The sequence below is a fragment of the Heloderma suspectum genome, chromosome 8 (assembly GCF_057233095.1).
Source record: "Heloderma suspectum isolate Gila_16-S chromosome 8, 16-S_ref, whole genome shotgun sequence".
In the NCBI taxonomy this organism is placed as follows: Eukaryota; Metazoa; Chordata; class Lepidosauria; order Squamata; family Helodermatidae; genus Heloderma; species Heloderma suspectum.
This window is the reverse complement of record NC_139465.1, coordinates 33,397,733-33,416,148: the sequence shown is the minus strand read 5'-3', so window position 1 is coordinate 33,416,148 and position 18,416 is coordinate 33,397,733. Positions and strand designations below refer to the sequence as shown.

Here is an 18,416-nt window from a genome sequence, read left to right as displayed (position 1 = left end):
TGTGGCCACTGTTGAGTGTTCCAAATTTGTTGGCATATTGAGTGCAGCACTTTAACAGCATCATCTTTTAGGTTCTTAAATAGCTCAGCTGGAATACTGTCATCTCCGCTAGCTTTGTTGTTACTAATGCTTCCTAAGGCCCACTTGACTTCACTCTCTAGGATGTCCGGCTCAAGTTCAGTGACCACACTATCATGGCTATCAAGGACATTCAGATCTTTCCTGTATAGTTCTTCTGTGTATTCTTTCCACCTCTTCTTAATCTCATCTGCTTCTGTTAGGTCCCTGCCTTCTTTGTCCTTTATCATGCCTGTCTTTGCACAAAACGTTCCCTTGATATCTCCGATTTTCTTGAAGAGATCTCTTCCCATTCTATTGTTTTCCTCTATTTCTTTGCATTGTTCATTTAAGAAGGCCTTCTTGTCTCTCCTTGCTATTCTCTGGAAATCTGCATTCAGTTGGGTATGTTGTTGTTGTTTATTCGGTCAGTCACTTCCGACTCTTCATGACTTCATGGACCAGCCCACGCCAGAGCTTCCTGTCAGCTGTTGCCGCCCCCAGCTCCCCCAAGGTCGAGTCCGTCACCTCCAGAATATCATCCATCCACCTTGCCCTTGGTCAGCCCCTCTTCCTTTTGCCTTCCACTTTCCCTAGCATCAGCATCTTCTGCAGGGTATCCTGTCTTCTCATGATGTGGCCAAAGTACTTCAATTTTGCCTTTAATATCATTCCCTGAAGTGAGCAATCTGGCTTTATGTCCTGGAGTATGGACTAGGTTCTTCTTGCAGTTCAAGGCACTCTCAGAATTTTCCTCCAGTTGGGTATATCTTCCCCTTTCTCCCTTGCTTTTCACTTCCCTTCTTTCCTCAGCTACTTGTAAATCCTCATCAGACAGCCACTTTGCTTTCTTGAATTTCTTTTTCTTTGGGATGGATTTAGTTGCTGCCTCCTGAACAATGTTACGGACCTCGATCCATAGTTCCTCAGGCACTCTGTCTATCAGGTCTAATCCCTTAAATCTATTCCTCACCTCCACTGTAAATTCATAAGGGATATGATTTAGTTCAAACCTGAATGGTTTAGTGGTTTCCCTACGTTCTTCCATTTCAGCCGAAATTTTGCAATAAGAAGCTCATGATCTGAGCCACAGTCAGCTCCAGGTCTTGTTTTTACTGACTGTATAGAACTTCTCCATCTTTGGCTGCAAAGGACATAATCAATCTGATTTCGATATTGACCATCTGGTGATGTCCATGTGTAGAGTCGTCTCTTGTGCTGTTGGAAAAGAGTGTTTGCTATGATCAGCGTGTTGTCTTGGCAAAACTCTATTAGCCTTTGTCCTGCTTCATTTTGTACACCAAGGCCATGCTTGCCTGTTATCCCGGTGATTTCTTGACTTCCTTCTTTAGCATTCCAATCCTCTATGATGAAGAGGACATCTTTTTTTGGTGTTAGTTCCAGAAGGTGTTGTAGGTCTTCATAGAACTGATCAACCTCAGCTTCTTTGGCATCAGTGGTTTGGGCGTAGACTTGAATTACTGTGATGTTGAATGGTTTGCCTTGGATTCGTACTGAGATCATTCTATCATTTTTGAGATTGTACCCCAGTACTGCTTTTCCCACCCTTTTGTTGACTATGAGTGCTACTCCATTTCTCCTAAGGGATTCTTGCCCACAGGAGTAGATATAATGGTCACCTGAATTAAATTCTCCCATGCTTGTCCATTTTAGTTCACTGATTCCCAAGATGTCGATGTTCAATCTTGCCATCTCATGTTTGACCACCTCCAGCTTACCTTGATTCATTGATCTTACATTCCAGGTTCCTAAACAATATTGTTCTTTACAGCATCAGACTTTATTTTCACCACCAGACACATCCACAGCTGAGTGTCCTTTCGGCTTTGGCCCAGCCACTTCACTCTTTCTGGCACTACTTGGAAATTCCCTCTGCTCTTCCCAAGTAGTATATTGGACACCTTCTGACCTGAGGGGCTCATCTTCCGGCGTCATCTCTTTTAGCCTTGTGATACATTCCATGGGGTTTTCTTGGCAAGAATACTGGAGTGGGTTGCCATTTCCTTCTCCAGTGGACCACATTTTGTCAGAACTCTCCACCATGACCTGTCCAGTCATGGTGGAGAGTTCATAGCTTAGCTTATGGCTTCACTGAGTTACGCAAGCCCCTTCGCCACAACAAGGCAGTGATCCATGAAGGGGCAGTGATTCATGAAGGGGATTGCTTATAACAGCCTAAATGCCCAAGTAACGGAACTCTTCCTTAACATTTAAGGGAGTTCATGTGGGCAATAAATAACTTCTCAGGAAGAATCAACAGTGCATAGGCAAGTGAATCTCCTTTATATACCATTTGTAATTCATACGTTAACTATCACATTTTCTTGGGTGGGTGGGGGAGGGGGTTTCTGCCAAATCTCTGAAGTCTCTGGCATGTCCTGAGGGTATATTTGTCTGCCAGTGGTCAGTTGATTAATTCACTGTCCTTTTTTGTATAGACGTTTTTTAATCATCTGCCAGTAGGCCGCTTATGTTATTTTCCACCCTCTAATAACAGGGTTGCTGAATTTAGCAAGCTATTTCTTCCTTTATTTGAAAGATGAGTCGAGGTTACTGAAAGCCATTGTGGTGTTGGATTTAGAACTGGGAAGACTTGGGTTTGGGAAGTTCACTAAATGACACTCTAACCCAATGGGAGCTGGTGCTACTGGGACTGGTGGATTAGAGGGTGAGTCACCAAGGGTGGAAACAGTGGGTCACCAGAGAAGAACCAATTAGTCTTTTGAATTCACAGCAACCAGCAGTCCATGGCACATAAATAGTAAACTGAGGCACATGAACTGTAAGATCACTGCTAAAAAGCAGAGTATCGGGGTGGGTGATATTCTCAGAGCAACACAGAAAAGCAGTCTTCTGAATTTAATTCACAGAGCCTGGAGCCCTAACAATGAATGTAGAGAGCTGAGAGCTGTACCCAAGCCCTGAAAAATAATTTATAGAGCCTAGAGTTGCGCCCAAGCCTTAAAAATAATTTATACAATTCAGAGCAAATGAGGGAGAAGAAGGAGTCTGTGTGTGTGTGTGTGTGTGTGTGTGTGTGTATTGTGGAAACAGCACCAATATAAATCAAAAAGATGAACTCCAAGGTGTAGGGATATATAGCACCTTTAATCAGAAACATCAAATACTTAACATGTTTTAGTTAAACAAGCTTTCCTCATCCTTTTGCCTTCCAGGTGTTTTGGACTACACTTCCCATCATTCCTGATGAGTGGTCAAGTTTGCTGGGTCTGATGGGATTTGAAATCCAAAACATCTATAGGCCACTGGATTGGAGAATGCTGGGATAAACCTTCCTCAGGGGCATAACTTTGAGTTGTTAGAGTGCTTCAGTTGGACATCAGGTTCAATAGATTCATTTCCTTCCGCCTTTCTTGTCCTGATGATTTCTCTCTCGGTCTTTTATGCCAACATTGTAGCATCCAGAGCTGAATATGTACTTCAAACAAAGTTATGTGTAGACGGCTGCTGTTACTTTATGGTTGCTTGATGGAATATTTCACTAGCTATAACTGCAGCTGATCTATAGACTTCACCTTTTTGGATTTCATTGTTTGCTCCTTGGATAACTGTAGTCAACATGTGCATTCTTTCTTGAAGTTGGTCAGCAAGTGAATGGAGCGTTTGCAGCCAGTCCTGTGGTGGAGGACAACAAAGTCGTCAGATCCAGTGTGTCCAGAAAAAGGCTTTTCAGAAGGAAGACATTGTGGCCCATGCACTCTGCCCAGTAACCACTCCAGCACAAATACAAGCATGTAATAACCAAGGCTGCCCACCGGAATGGAGTCCTGGCCCATGGTCTCAGGTAATTGATAGAAATAGCTGACACTATCTTACACTGTATTATTACAGATAAGAACGCGAGAAGATCCCTGATGGATCAGACCATTGGCCTTCCTGGCTAGGGATGATAGCTGTATTCCAACACATCTGAAGTCACCTGTAGTGTATTCTGTCACAGTGGAATAATGAAGCTACTGATTTGAATGAGTGTAAGTGCGCCTATTTAGAAGTGGCCCTCCACACAGGGAGGAGGGGGAGGCTGCCTGCTGGTCATGCCCCTAACATTAGGGATGTACGGAACACCTACCTGGCTCAGCGCTGGGCAATCCGCAGTGGGGGGGAGGCGCTCCATCCCTCCCCCCGGAATCCTCGACAGGGGGGGAGGCAATCCAGTCCTCCCTCCCGGAATCCTGCCTGGCCAGCTCCAGCTGCCCGCAGCCAGACATCCTGCCACTGGGCAGCCCTGCAGGGACGCAAATGGCGGCTGTCGTAGCTGCCGCCATTTGCGTCCCTGTATTGAGACGTGATAGGCTACGTAAATATTTATGTAGCCTATCACGGCAGGGGGAAAAACGCAGTGTACGCAAATGGCGGTAGCCGCTGCCATTTGCGTACGCTGGGTCCCCCCCCCCCGCCGTGATAGGCTATGTAAATGCTTATGTAGCCTATCACGGCCTCTGCAGGGACGCAAATGGCATCCCTGCGTTAGCCGTGATAGGCTACGTAATTATTTATGTAGGACGGCCGCCATTCGCAAAGCAGCGCGGACGGGAGCAGGTAAGTGTTCCGTTTCACGTGCCTTTCGTGGGGTGGGGGCGGCAGGGACTTTGTCCCATGCACCTTTCGTGGGGTGGGGGGGTGGGGGCTTCGTTCCGCGACGGATTTCGGGGGCCAGTGCCAGTGCATTCGGCCTCACCGAGATCCGTCGCGGAATTCTCTGACATCCCTACCTAACATCTAACTGTCTGTTGGTTCTGCTCCTCCGACCTCTGTGCATTCAGGTGAAGATCTGAACTTAGAGCTGTATATACCCATAAGCTCCCCATTGGGGACAGACCTAGAGGGCACTTTGATATTGAGGATGGGGCAAAGCCAGCCCTACCTTTAGGCAAAGTGAGGTGGTTGCCTCAGGTGGCAGATGCTGGAAGGCAGCAGCAAGGTGCTGGAGGAGAGGATTGTGTGCCATGTGGCTTTTCCTATGCCCCCTAAGCTAGTCTGCTGCCTTCAGGTGTGGTAGATGATGCTGTGCCATTGCTGATGTTGAAGAAAGATGTTCAGCCTTGAAGAAAGGCTTTTGGACGTGGAATAGAAGGGGGTGCCATTTTGTTCTTTGCCTCAGGCAGCAAAATGTCTTGGGTGGGGCCATTATACATAGCCCCCTCCACATATTCAGTGCATGTATAGAAAGGCACTCCAGAAAGGGGCTAACTGTGCATTGGATTACAGCCTAAAATGTTCAGTACTAGAAGAGTGAAAAGGAATGCAAGATCACATTAGGCAGAGAAATGTATCATCAGTTACCTCATCAGTAGACATAAATTCATATTTCCAAAGGAGACATTCAGCATGAGATTATTCTCAGCAACACAGAGAACAATGACGGATGTCTTCTTTTTGTTGATAATGTAGCATTCCAAGCAACTTAATATCATGGTACAGTTAAAAACTACACTTAGAAGTGTAGCTGGTAGCAGCAGTGCCTCAGGCAAATTCCAACACGCGCGCATGTGCGTGCACACAGCCCCCCCTTCACCTGTTTCAGAAAGATATAGGATGTCTGACAGCCTTCATATTGAAGTGAAACACTTACTATTTTGTAATGTTGCTAAGGCAGACATATCACTTTTTTTTTTTTTTGTATTTAAGTGAATGTACTGACACAAAATGGTTGAGTCTAATCTAAAACAGCTCACTGGAGCTGTGAAAGCAAGCAAGCAGAAAGAAGGTTTCTTCTTTGCTTAATGAGCATTTTGGAAAATGAAAGTATCTTATTTTTCCTAAGCACACTGGCCATTGCACCATTGGTCTGGCCTAAAAATTATGAGTATTCACCTAGTTTGAGAGAATAATCCTGAATAGCCAGCTGTGGTTTCATTCACCAGCTGAGAAATGGCTAGCAGCAGCTGTTTGCTATTTATTCCTTACCTTTTGGGGGACTGAGCTGCATTGGGTTTGGGATTCCAAAGGGCCTAGCCAGGGTTGACGGGGAGCTTGGCAAAGGGCCATTCAATGGCCACCCACCTGAGAATTTGTGTGAGGCCCTGGGGGGCTTACTTGGGTGGTGGTGATAGTTCTAACTGTCAGCCATCCCACTGCCCACCCAACAATGTGTCATAAGTTCAGACAAATTCAGGGACATTATAGTGAGGGCAGAAATGGCAATCACTTCAAAACAGACATACATACATTTTATTACATTTATAATCCACCCAGTAACTAATGCTCTCTGGATGGGTTACAGCCAGTTAGAAGACTAAAATGCCATAGAACAGTTAAAAATATAAAATACAATACAATTAGTTAAAAGAACGAAATACAGTACAATGTAAAACAACAAATGCACAGAGATCGATAAAACAGCCATAGAAATCTAGAACTAGGCCTCTAAAATGCCTGGGGCTAAATAAAGGCCTTTGCCTTGTGCCACAAAGATAACGACATAGGCGCCAGGCAAACCTCTTTGGTGAGTTCATTCCATAACTGGGGCACCACCACTGAGAAGGCCTTCTCTCTGGTAGCCACCTGTCCCGCTTCCTTTAATTGGGGCACCTGGAGGAGAGTGTCCAAAGATGATATAAGGGTTTGAGCAGGTACATGTGGGATGAAATGTTTCTTTAGATATTCTGGTCCCAAGCTGGTTAGGGTTTTAAAGGTCAGCACCAACACTTTGAATTTGGCTTAGAAATGGACTGGAAAGCCCTATATATCATCCAGTCCCAGTTAGTAACCTAGTAGTTTCTGAACCATCTTCAAACATAGCCCCACATACAGCACATTGCAGTAATCCAGGTTAACATGGTTGATAAGAGAGATGTCTTTTAAAAACAGAGGCCCTAGGGCAGATGACAGTGGTGAGCCCAGCTGAGGCAGTGGAACTGCTGTTCAAGGATGCAGGATACAGACATGTGCCTTGAAGGTGACACCTAAATGTAGGGCTTGAGTATGGTATGATGGCACATGATGCAGCGAACATGCTAAAGCTAAGCAAGCCTGGGTTGGGTCATTGCCTGGCTGGGAGGTCTCTGAGGAACCCTATAGATTGCCTTGTATTCCATGATGAAGGAAAGAGGTGGGATAAACGACCCATTCGGTTCATTGTTCTTCTGTGACATTGCAGTGCCAACGTGATGTCTCTGACATGAAACTTTTTCCCACTCCCATACAGTGTTCCAAAACTTGTGGAAGAGGCATTGCGAAACGTGATGTTTTCTGCCAAAGTGTAGGACCGCCCATATTGAAAATCCTGCCGGATAATATGTGCAACAGTGAAACAAAGCCAGACATGCAACAGACATGTGTGTTGGGAAGATGCCCTAAAAATGATCGGCTCCAATGGGTGATTTCTGCTTGGAGTGAGGTAAACAAACAAATAAACAAACAGGCATGCTCCACACAGGGCTCAGATACGAGTAGGCTAGGATTTCCACATCAAATTATTTTGTAATAGAATGGATGGAGTGGCACAATTCCCTGGTAATACAAAACCTGTTGTTAATAACATGTCATTTAATCGTGTTGTTCGCCTTTACGGTCAAACTTCATGGAACAGAAGTGTGTTTGGAACTGTGTTGGGGCAGTTGTTGCAAGCTTTGCTCACTGAACATGTCAGGTTCGTGTGGGGCACGAAAGGAAAACCCTGTTGAATCCTTTCCTGTTTCTTCTGGATTGTATTGGTAAGGATCACTTCACAACCTAATAAATAATGATTTTATATGATGTATTACTTTATAGAAAAACCCTGTTGAATCTTTTCCTGTTACAGAGGAATATCAGGATTCCTTTCCTGATAGGAAATCATGATTCCTTTCCTGATAGGAAAATCCTGTTGAAAGGAAATCAGGAACCCTGTTGAAAACCCCATTGAAAGGAAATCAGGATTCCTTTCCTGATAGGAAAACCTTGTTGAATCCTTTCCTGTTTCTCCTGGATTATATGGCTAAGATCACTTCACAACCTAATAAATAATGACTTTATATGACGTATTACTTTACAGATTTATTACATACTTTACAGATGTATTACAGAGGAATATCAAGATTCCTTTCCTGATAGGAAATCAGGATTCCTTTCCTGATAGGAAAATCCTGTTGAAAATCCTGTTGAAAGGAAATCAGGAAAACCCTGTTGAAAACTATTGAAAGGAAATCAGGATTCCTTTCCTGATAGGAAAACCTTGTTGAATCCTTTCCTGTTTCTCCTGGATTATATCGCTAAGGATCACTTCACAACCTAATAAATAATGACTTTATATGATGTATTACTTTATATGATGCATTTTAAGTGTTCTTTAATGTTTGTGAACTGCCCAGAGAAATATAATAAATGAAATGAATTAATGACAAAATTCAACATGATGGCAGCAGGTCTCTGTGCATGACACAGATCTGCCACAAAAATGTAGAAAGCAGGGGCTCCAGTAAGGAGCAAAAGAATGCAGGAGATCCCATGTTAATACATGACATCTTCAGATAAAGGATGCTTCCAGATGAGGCTTTTATTGGGTCATTACTCTGCCTCATTCACGGAATTTTACCATGCGTCCAGATGTTGTTGTCTTCCATTTGTAGTCCTCCCATGTTTTCTCATGGCTTCTTCCATATTTTTCCTTACTGTTAAGGAAGAACATGTAGAATGTGGATAGGGAGACATTTTTCTCCCTCCCTCATAATACTAGATCCCAAGGTCATCCCATGAAGCTGATTGGTGGGAGATTCAAAACAGATAAAAGGAAGGGCTTCTTCACACAGCACAGTTAAACTATGGAATTTTCTACCACAAGATGTAGTGATGGCTACCAATTTGGGTGGCTTTAAAAGGGGATTAGAGAGATTCCTGGAGGAGAAGGCTATTAATGTCTACTCATCCTGAGGGCTATGTGCTGCCTCCAGTACCAGAGGCAGTGAGCCTATGTACACCAGTTGCTGGGGGACATGGGTGGGAGGGTGCTGTTGCACTCGTGTCCTGCTTGTGTCTTCCTGGTCAACAGCTAGTTGGCCACTGTGTGAACGGAATGCTGGACTAGGAGGACCCTTGGTGTGATTCAGCATGGCTCTTCTTATGTTCTTAAGATGGAATTGCTGTGCAGTGCCTTTGGATTTTTAGGGTTGGGAGCCTTCTGGAAGCACCAAAAAGGATCAGCTAGCACAGGGGTGGGCAACATGTGGCCTGTAGGCTGCATGCATCCTCTGCCACTCCCCACTGTGTCCCCCACTGCCCCCTGCACCCCAATGTGGAAAAATGGCATGTGTAACACTACAGAGTGACCAAAGGGTCAAATTTAGCTTGTTCGCAAGCTAAATTTGACCCTGTTAAGGCTCCATTCCATAGTGCTACACAGGCCATTTTTTTCCCTATATAGATCCCGGCGAGCTTCTGCCAGTCAGCCTAGACAATTCTGGTCTTGATGGACCAGTTATGTCAGCTTCCAATGTTCTTAGGCACCTGCCCGCCCCCTGCCTGCTTCTTAACCCCCCATCTGGAGGTTGGTTATCCAGTGAACGTCCCTCATATTTTTTTGCTGTCCACAGTGTTCTGCCACCTGTGGACCAGGTGTAAAGCGGCGAGAAATGCAGTGCAGTGAGAAGAGTGTCAGCGGCAAATTGCTCATGTTCCCCCAGCGACGTTGTCGAAATCTTAGGAAGCCAAACATCGAACTGGAGGATGGGTGCAACAGAGGTGCGTGTCCTCTGTACCCTTCGTACAACAGGGTGTCGGGATGGTATTCTTCACCTTGGCAGCAGGTAAGGGCCGGGAGCTTACATGGAAATCTAAAACAGCCATTTTGGAGACTTCCTCTCTTCTGTCCCAGCACTTGTACTCTCCCAATGGCATAGTTTGCTCTAGTTTGTATGCTTGTTTGCATGAAAAGGGCTCACACAATGATTGAGGAGTGGGGCCGTGGAAGTGTCTTGATCACATGGAAGCCTACATACAAGCAGCTGCTTACCCATAACAGTCTTCATTGTAGACAATAAGCCAATGTGTAGATGTCCAGATTTCCTCACTATCTTCATTCTGAAATGGTTCAGTCCAGGAAGGATTTTACCATGGATTGAATCAGCCCTTAGGGATGCTGGAGAAATTCATGATGGACTAAAATGAGCTCAGATTTGTAAGAATCCACTGCTGCGTGACCCCCTCAGGCTGCGCGGAGCCCGTGGACTTTCAGTTGATCCCCCCCCCCAATTTACACGTATTTATTCATAGGAAAATACACAAGTTTCTGCCAAGGAAAAGTTGAATGGGGGATAATGTGGTAAATGTTACATACTAAGGTAAAATATGTAAATTGTTATGAAACCCCTTATGTAATTATTTGCATATTTTTCTGCATGACGAAAAATATATATTCGCATCCATCTGTGAACAGACGATGGAACAAAAGGCTCCTGACAATCCGTGAAACACAGACAGAGCGGATTTTACACAGTCCGTACATCTGCAGCCCTGAGATCATCTGCGGTTCTCTTTATCTCTTCTCCCAGATTATCATTACCTCCCAGTAAAACATATTATGTTAACTTTTTTCCTGTGCAGTCCCAACTAAACCTTTGTTAATTCTTTTTGTTCATTGTTTGCCTGTCCATTGACAACTGGGTGCTTCCAGATAGGCAGGTCCTAGTGCTCCCAAACAAAATGCCTTGTGCAGCTATTCTGTCTTTTACTCCTTAATGGATTTTTGGTTGTAAGAAAAAATGGCGGAGGAAGCAGTGGGAACACACAGAAAGGTTACAAATGGAAGAAGACAACGGCATCTGGATCCCTCATAAAATTCTGTGATTGAGGCAAGTTGATTGCACAATAAAAGCCTCATCTGGAAGCACCCTGAATCACTACCATGACGTGTACATCATTTGCAGGAACAGGAAGAGCTAGTAGAGAAGCAACAATATCAGCAGCATTGTATTAGTGTAACTGATTCATTTTATTTATCTGGAAGCTGATGATAGTCACTTACGTATGTAGCAATGTTTCTGCTTTTGCAGCTCTGCTACATTCCATGGTCCTTTCCATACCATTCTTTGCAGGGATGCACTATGGCTGAACCATTACAAATCTTTATGGACAGTGTCCTTAGGGATCTGCACAGACTGTCTGGAATTCTTTAAATGGTGTGATTGATTACTGGATAAGTCTGCATTTGTTTCCACAGTTTCACAAACAAGCTTCCGTAATTTGGAACTTGCTTACTGTGTGAGTCACATATCCCTAAGACAAGCATTTATTCAATAGTACATACACACAACTTTGGATGCTTAAGCTTCATAATCAGATGAAGGTGATCCCATTTGTCTTGGGGACATGATGTTCATAGAAAGATTCATGTACATCATTAGTGCTTCGGGGGTTCCTTGAAAATAGAATCAGGGAGTTTCTACCACTTGTAATAACTTGATTCCCTCCCCCTCCCCACTGCATATAATAAGAGACAAATTCCTAAAGCTTCCTAGCTGCCTTGGGGGATATAAATTCTCACAAATAAACAAACAAACAACATTTTTAAGCATTTAGCTCTCAGAACTTAAATATGTGCTCAGCATATTGTGGGTTGGCAGATTTCAAGATTTGGCTGTGAGTGATTGCAGATGAGGACTTCTGAATGGTAGAGCACATGACAGATGTCTCATGCTCAATTCCCAATTCAAGGATCTTAGGTTGCAGGGCCAGGAAAGGCAGTATAAAGCAGCTTCATTCTTTTCAGTTGAAAACCTTGACTTTATTGTGATCTATAGCTATAGGAACTATAAAATACTGAAACTGTATGTCTGCTCTTGAATGAGATTACCAATGGGGCAAAATTGATTCATACCCTAATCCTGTGTTTATTTGGAAATAAAGTACAATTAGGGCAAATGAGCGATGTTCAAGATCACCAGGATTCCCCAAATATCACCTTGCTGCTTGTCTTGTGCCAGATTCCTGTGCAGATTTGGGATTGCTGCTTACTCTGGGTGAATGGGGAACTTGTGCAAATTGAGCAGTGATCAAGTGGGAGATTTGTGCAAATCTCCCCACATTTGTGCAAATTCCTCCATAGGCTAAAGCGGGGATGATTCAGTTTACTGAGAAAATTTGTGCAAATTAGGAAATCTTTGCAAATTGAACTGGGGATCAGGAACAAGGAGAACGTAAGAATGGGTTCGACAATTTGTGAATATTTTCAGTGGACATGTGCTCATGCTCATGTGTGGAGCTTTGAACAGGGCATATTCACATATTTTGCCAGCAAAAATGCAATTCTTATACACCCCTAAATACAATAGGATTTACCGCTAATAAGGATGGGTTCACACAGTGACAAATTAGTGATCCTTCAGTTCAAATAGGGGTTCAAATAAGGGCAGGGGAGGATAATTGAAAGTGGGCAAACAGATATACACATGTATGTCTCTGGTCACATGTAATGATGGACATGTGGTGAGGGACACAGGCTTAATCTCATAGAATAGTAGGGTTGGAAGGAGCCTATAAGACCATCGAGTCCAACCCCTATCTCAGTGTAGGGGATAAGGAGAGCCATGATGGATAAGACCAAAGGGCTATCTAGTCCAGCTCACAGTGGTCAACCAGATGCCTGTGGGACCCCCTCCCCACCCACAAAACCATGAGGGCAATAGCACCCTCCCACTAGTGTTCCCCAGCAGTTTCAACTGAGAGGCAAAGCATCATTTGAAGCACTTTTATGGTGTCATCATTAAGTAGTTCATAGACCCCAGGGGGAATAAAAAGATTACTTCTTCGCACATGGTGCAAGTGGGTCGGTTTTGAACCACTGCACAATTGTCTGTGGAGATACACTCTATGGCTCCAAGCCATATAAGCTGCCATAACACACTAGAAATATATAGACAATCACATGTGCAAACCTCTCTAGGGAAGAAGTGTGACCATACAGGTAGCATCACTGAAATGGATCTACACTTTGTCTGTGTGTGTGTGTGTGTGTGTGTGTGTGTGTGTATCTCAGGGTAATCTCCATTGAGAGGTCATCAGATGGGAGAAGATCTTATGAAGAGTACAGGAGATTTGAATGGTTATAGAATATAACCTCTTATTTCCCCCCACTTTCAGTGCACAGTGACATGTGGTGGAGGAGTGCAAACACGGACAGTGCAGTGTCTTCGTCAGGGTCAGACAGCTACAGGCTGCCTGTCTCATCAGAAGCCTGCAATGTCAAGAGCCTGCAATACAAACTTCTGCCTCGCTCCTGAGAAGAAAGGTAAAATGGTCCACTTTTTGAAGTAATTGTGTAGCAGAGCTTCCCCTTGTTTCTCGGAGTGGATACATAAAAGCCAATGATAATGGAATGGTTGAATTCTCAGGCAAGGGACATCTACCTGAGCAGTGGGCAAATGAAGGCAAAACATGGGTGAAGCCATATGTTTGGGGTGCTGAGGAGAATGTCAAAGCCTAGTCCTAAGTCATCAGAATCAACTGTAGGGATGGGTGGATTCCCTACCTGCCAATCTGTGGGAATCTGCCCATGGGGGGGACAGGCAATCCGTTCCTCCCCCTGGAATCCTCCTCGGCCGGCTCCGCTCCGCCGTGATTCCGCAGAGCTGCTGGCCAGCTCCGAAGCGCCAGCGATATGGACGCCATTCCGTATCACGGAAGGGGACTGACTGCAGACGCAAATGGCATCCAGGACGCCATTTGCGGCTGTAAAGTTCTTAGTGTGAGGTAAATGCAGCCGTAAATGGCTAAAGCCCTGTTTTATGTGATAGGCTACACAAATATTTGTGAAGCCTATTGCATGAATGAAAAGCAGGGACACAAATGGTGTCTGGGACGCCATTTGTGTCCGCAGTCAGTCCCCTTCAGCCAGCGATAAGGCATGGTGGCCGTATCACTGGCGCTCCAGAGCCGGAGGATCCAGCCGAAGAGGATTCCGTGGGGAGGAGGAGGTAAGTGTTTCATTCCACCACGGACTTCTAAAGAATCCGGCCTCATTGAAGTCCATGGTGGAATTCTCCACCATCCCTAATCAACTGAGTCTTGGCTGGACAGATGGAATGAATGAAGGGGTCCTAGCCTGAAATCATGGGTTCATCGTTCATCCTAGACCATTGTTTTGAACCTAAGAACACAGAATTCCTGCCAAATTCCATCCAAAGTACCACCTCCCATGGAAATTGCCTCTTGGAACTCCAGAATGAGTTGTTCCAAGGAATTCTTGGGGCTGGTTTCACCCATCTTTATTTTTGCCCGGTGAAAAAATATCAATTTTCTGTCCCAATACGGTAATTTTTCCACTTCACTTCCTCTAACTGGATTTCTTATCCAGTCTCTGTTATTCATTTTGCTTCAGCCTTGTCCCCTCCCGCTCCTGCAGCTGTAGAAGTCCTTTTGACTTTATTGAAACTAGGTCTTTGGGCTCTGGAGATCAATTATCTCTTCACCGTGCTCTAAGTCTCTGTCTCCACCAGTGAACGCAGCCAGCTGTGCTGGAACTGTATGGAAGCCAATCACTCTCAATTACCCACCACATAGTTCCAGCCCGGCAAGTCATTGGGGAGAGATCATGGGAAAGAAATGAGCCTTTCGGGGAGAGTTAACATGCTTCCCTAGACTAGCTGGGTCTGCTCCTCTGCTCAATTTTTCCTCATTTCCATCACTCTACTAGGTAATGTAACTTATAGCTTATAAGTCAGCTTGGTTCCCTTGGAAGGGAAAAGCAAATATTACTTAAAGGAAAGTCATGTGTACTGTGGCTGACCCAGAAATATAAGAACAAGCTTCACATCTAATAGTTGTCAATGGAACTGGATGGAGACACTTTGAAGGAATGAGAATTGTTTGAGTCTTCAACGCCCAGTCCTATATGGTGCCCCTGTGTGGATCCATGGCTAGGACAAGTTCAGAACATGTAGGTTCTCTCACCACTACACAGCTGGCAAGGGGAAGTTGTAACAGCCGGGCTTCCTTCTGCTAGTGAGCTACTGAAGACATAGGATATCTTCTTGCAGCTTTGGGCCCAAAGCTGGCAACTTATGTATTATGTCAAGATGCGAGTTTTACAAATGAGATTTTTTTCTTCTGTGCCATCAATTTTAAGCTTTTGGTCTGAAAGCACAAGAGAATGGCAAGCTGTGTACGTGTGCATGTGAATAAATAAATATTTAAGTCCATGTCAATTTCCTTTACTGTGAATTACCACAGTAGTTCTGAGGGCAAACTAAAAGGCTTTCCCTTGCTCCAATAGCTGAACTTGACCATAAATCTTTCCCAGCCTCACTTTCGTGCTTTAATGCCCCTATAATGTTTTTTTAATGTATTTATAGAACATCCACATGATTCATTACTATTTGCTTTAAGAGTGAAGTGTAAAGCATAAATCAGTTCCAACCAAACTGTGGAATGATTTGGCCATGTGAATATTTTAAACCAAAATGATCTCTGCACTAAAAAGATAATCTACAAAAATAAATGGAATTTAGGACATTTGTCCTAAGTGCATAGAAAGCTTCCCTTTCACCATCCCTCAACCAGGCACTGAATGCAAAGCAACACACCTGGACGTCCCCAATAAAGTCATCTCCTCCTACACCTCATGTTCTCTAACAGCTTCTCTTTGGGTCCCTGGCATATGTAGGCTGCTCTCACGGAAAGCATGATTGTGATGTATATTCAGCATTGAGAGAGGAGCAGGCAATTGGACAACTTGATGTAAAGTACAGGAGGGTTCCACATAATCAGAATGTGAACTTGTGCCTGACACATGAGCAGGAAAGCCAGCTGAAGGAGGGAGAAGGAGGCCTTAGCAAGAGCTGATGGGGCATCCCATCCACATGCATAGGAAGGGAAAGGATTGTGATTTTTTAAAGTTCAGATCACTTATTTTTCAAATAATTGTGAAGTTAAAAAAATTGGGATAGTATTATTACCAAAACTTAATTCAAACAGATCTTAAGGAGGTTCCTTTGGTTGGCTTTATGGGGGTGTGATATAGCTGAACAGGGGGGTGCTTAAGGGTGCTTTCAGGTATCTGCACTTTGGAACTTATGTGTCAGAGATAACACTCACTACCCCCATCTGAGATGCAAAATTTCCAGAACTTTCGAAGCTGTGGAAAAAAACTGCCCCCCTCCCAGGAAAAAATGGAAAATTTGGGAAAAAATGAAAAACATACAATACTTATTTTAATGCTCTTTACGTATCTAAAATAACTTGGTTACTTTAGGAACATAAACTGGTTTATGTATAACTTGGTTATACGTATCATTAAAAATAAAATCAATAAATCTGTAATTATTGTCTGAACAAATGATACTTTTAAATGTAATATGCCAAACATGATAATTTTTTGAGCAAACCAAAACATGATACATTTTAGGTTAGAGATGGACAAACTTACCATAGTCTGGGTTGTGTGCTGCTCTCCGGGCCCCGCCAGCCACCTGCCTGCTCCTGCTTGTCATGTGCAGTGAGTCACTTGGTAGTCCGTGACCGCTGAGTCACCAGACCGCCAAGTCAGCTGCCTGATCCCTTGCCAGGCTGCCATTTTGTGTAACAATGGCGGCTTGGCCTTTTTTGTAAAGTCTGATTTTACGCAAATGGTGGCCGCAATCTTATGTAAGATTACAGGTTTTATTTATTTATTTACTTAAAACATTTATATCCCGCCAATTAAATGTGCATATCCTCAGACAGCCCAGGTATCTGAGCTTCAATAGTCCTGAGATGTATCATAAAATAAATATACTTGTCTCGAATTTCACCACTACAGATGATCCTTCTTGTGTGGACTTCTTCACTTGGTGCCACCTGGTCCCCCAGCATGGTGTCTGTAATCACAAGTTTTACGGCAAGCAGTGCTGCAAATCGTGCACATGGAAGAACTGATACAAATCGTTTCATTTCTGACACTTCGACGGTGTGAATCTCCCTTTCGGTTGATGGCGAACTTTCCTGTAGGGCCTTCCAGAACAAAACATCTCATAAATTGCCAATGGAAGAGACTTGGGTATTGTAGAGCAATATTTGCTAGGTACAACGTTTGATGAACAATGAGTATACAAGGACTGGATTTTTACCAAACACACAGGGTATTATTGAACACCAGCAGATGTTTAGCCTTCTTTGGAGTTGTCTTTTCCAGTGTCCGCTGTTGAAAGTGGGAGGGGGACCTCTCTGTTAATGTCAAAAGCTGATCTCTTAAGTGGAGTTGCCCATTTGGCATGGCACTCTGACTTTGCTCAGTGACATGCAGAGAGCTTACAGTATGACAGTACTATGAAGATACGAGTTGGCTGTTGCGATGTTTGTCAGCACAGTCCTTTGAAACAAAGAGAAATTACTCTTGAGACAATGTGTTGCCATGCATAACATAGGCATGGTCTTACCCACAGCAAGCACATATGCTGCACTACAAAGATGGAAGGCAATTTTCTATTTCACTTGCTGCTGGGAAAGCAAGGGTTATACTGTATCACGTAGGACTTTTAATTTTATTTTGTTTCCCTTTCCCTGTTGAACAGTAACTCAGGCATGGTTTACTAACCACTTGAGAAGTAAGAGGCACTCCCACAGATGCCCACCCAGAAGAACAGCATGGGACTTTTCTTTATAGCATTGCTGTGTAGGATGAGCAAACTAGAATTTCATACTTCAGCTAATTCATGAAATGCACACATTTGCTGTTATGCTTCATTATTGTTAGTACTGAAACAAAGTATCACCGGTATTCCAAAATGCCATGAACATCCTGCATATGTTAACACTGAGTTTGGTTTAGAAAACTTATGGTTCTTGCAAAACTTGGTGTTGCTTATGGCTATTAGGTTTTTCAGTACAAAACTCAACAGTTTCCTGAAAAGAAGAAAATACAGGAAACCTATGAACCAGTTTTTGGAAGTTGCAAGAATGATAATGGTGAATTCAAACTTGATTCTGAAGTACTATGATTACTTTTAAATTATGTCATTAATATTTGAAAGCATATTACATTAATATTTGAAAGCATATTACTATCATATGGTAATATGATGCAGTTCAGTGATTGCTGCTCCAGTATAATACAATCGTCTGGATCCAGTGATTCCACTTTGCAAGCAGAAGGTACTTCTGCTTATGCAGATGGGATCACCAATTTCCCCCTGTCCATCCCACCTTCATTCACCTGCCTAAAAAGCCACCCTGGAAGGTCTGCTGACCCTCTGCAGCCAGTTTGCAAGGGGCTGCAAATGTGGGGAATTTAGTAATACCCTCTGTTGTTGTTTATTCGGTCAGTCGCATCCGGCTCTTCGTGACTTCATGGACCAGCCCACGCCAGAGCTTCCTGTCAGCCATCGCCACCCCCAGCTCCCCTGAGGTCGGGTCTCAGCCTGTCACCTCCA

The 18,416-nt window shown here is 43.8% G+C and overlaps 1 protein-coding gene across 1 annotated transcript in view; it reads left to right on the top strand.

Moving 5' to 3' along the window:
• ADAMTS18 (ADAM metallopeptidase with thrombospondin type 1 motif 18) overlaps positions 1 to 16,923 on the top strand; it is a 185,465-nt gene extending 168,542 nt beyond the window's left edge. The window contains exons 19-23 of the mRNA XM_084811929.1: positions 3,679 to 3,883; positions 7,247 to 7,438; positions 9,609 to 9,821; positions 13,153 to 13,300; positions 16,808 to 16,923. Coding sequence (XP_084668055.1) covers positions 3,679 to 3,883; positions 7,247 to 7,438; positions 9,609 to 9,821; positions 13,153 to 13,300; positions 16,808 to 16,923 — 874 coding nt within the window. The remainder of the gene's footprint in view (positions 1 to 3,678; positions 3,884 to 7,246; positions 7,439 to 9,608; positions 9,822 to 13,152; positions 13,301 to 16,807) is intronic.
• Positions 16,924 to 18,416: the final 1,493 nt, after the last annotated feature.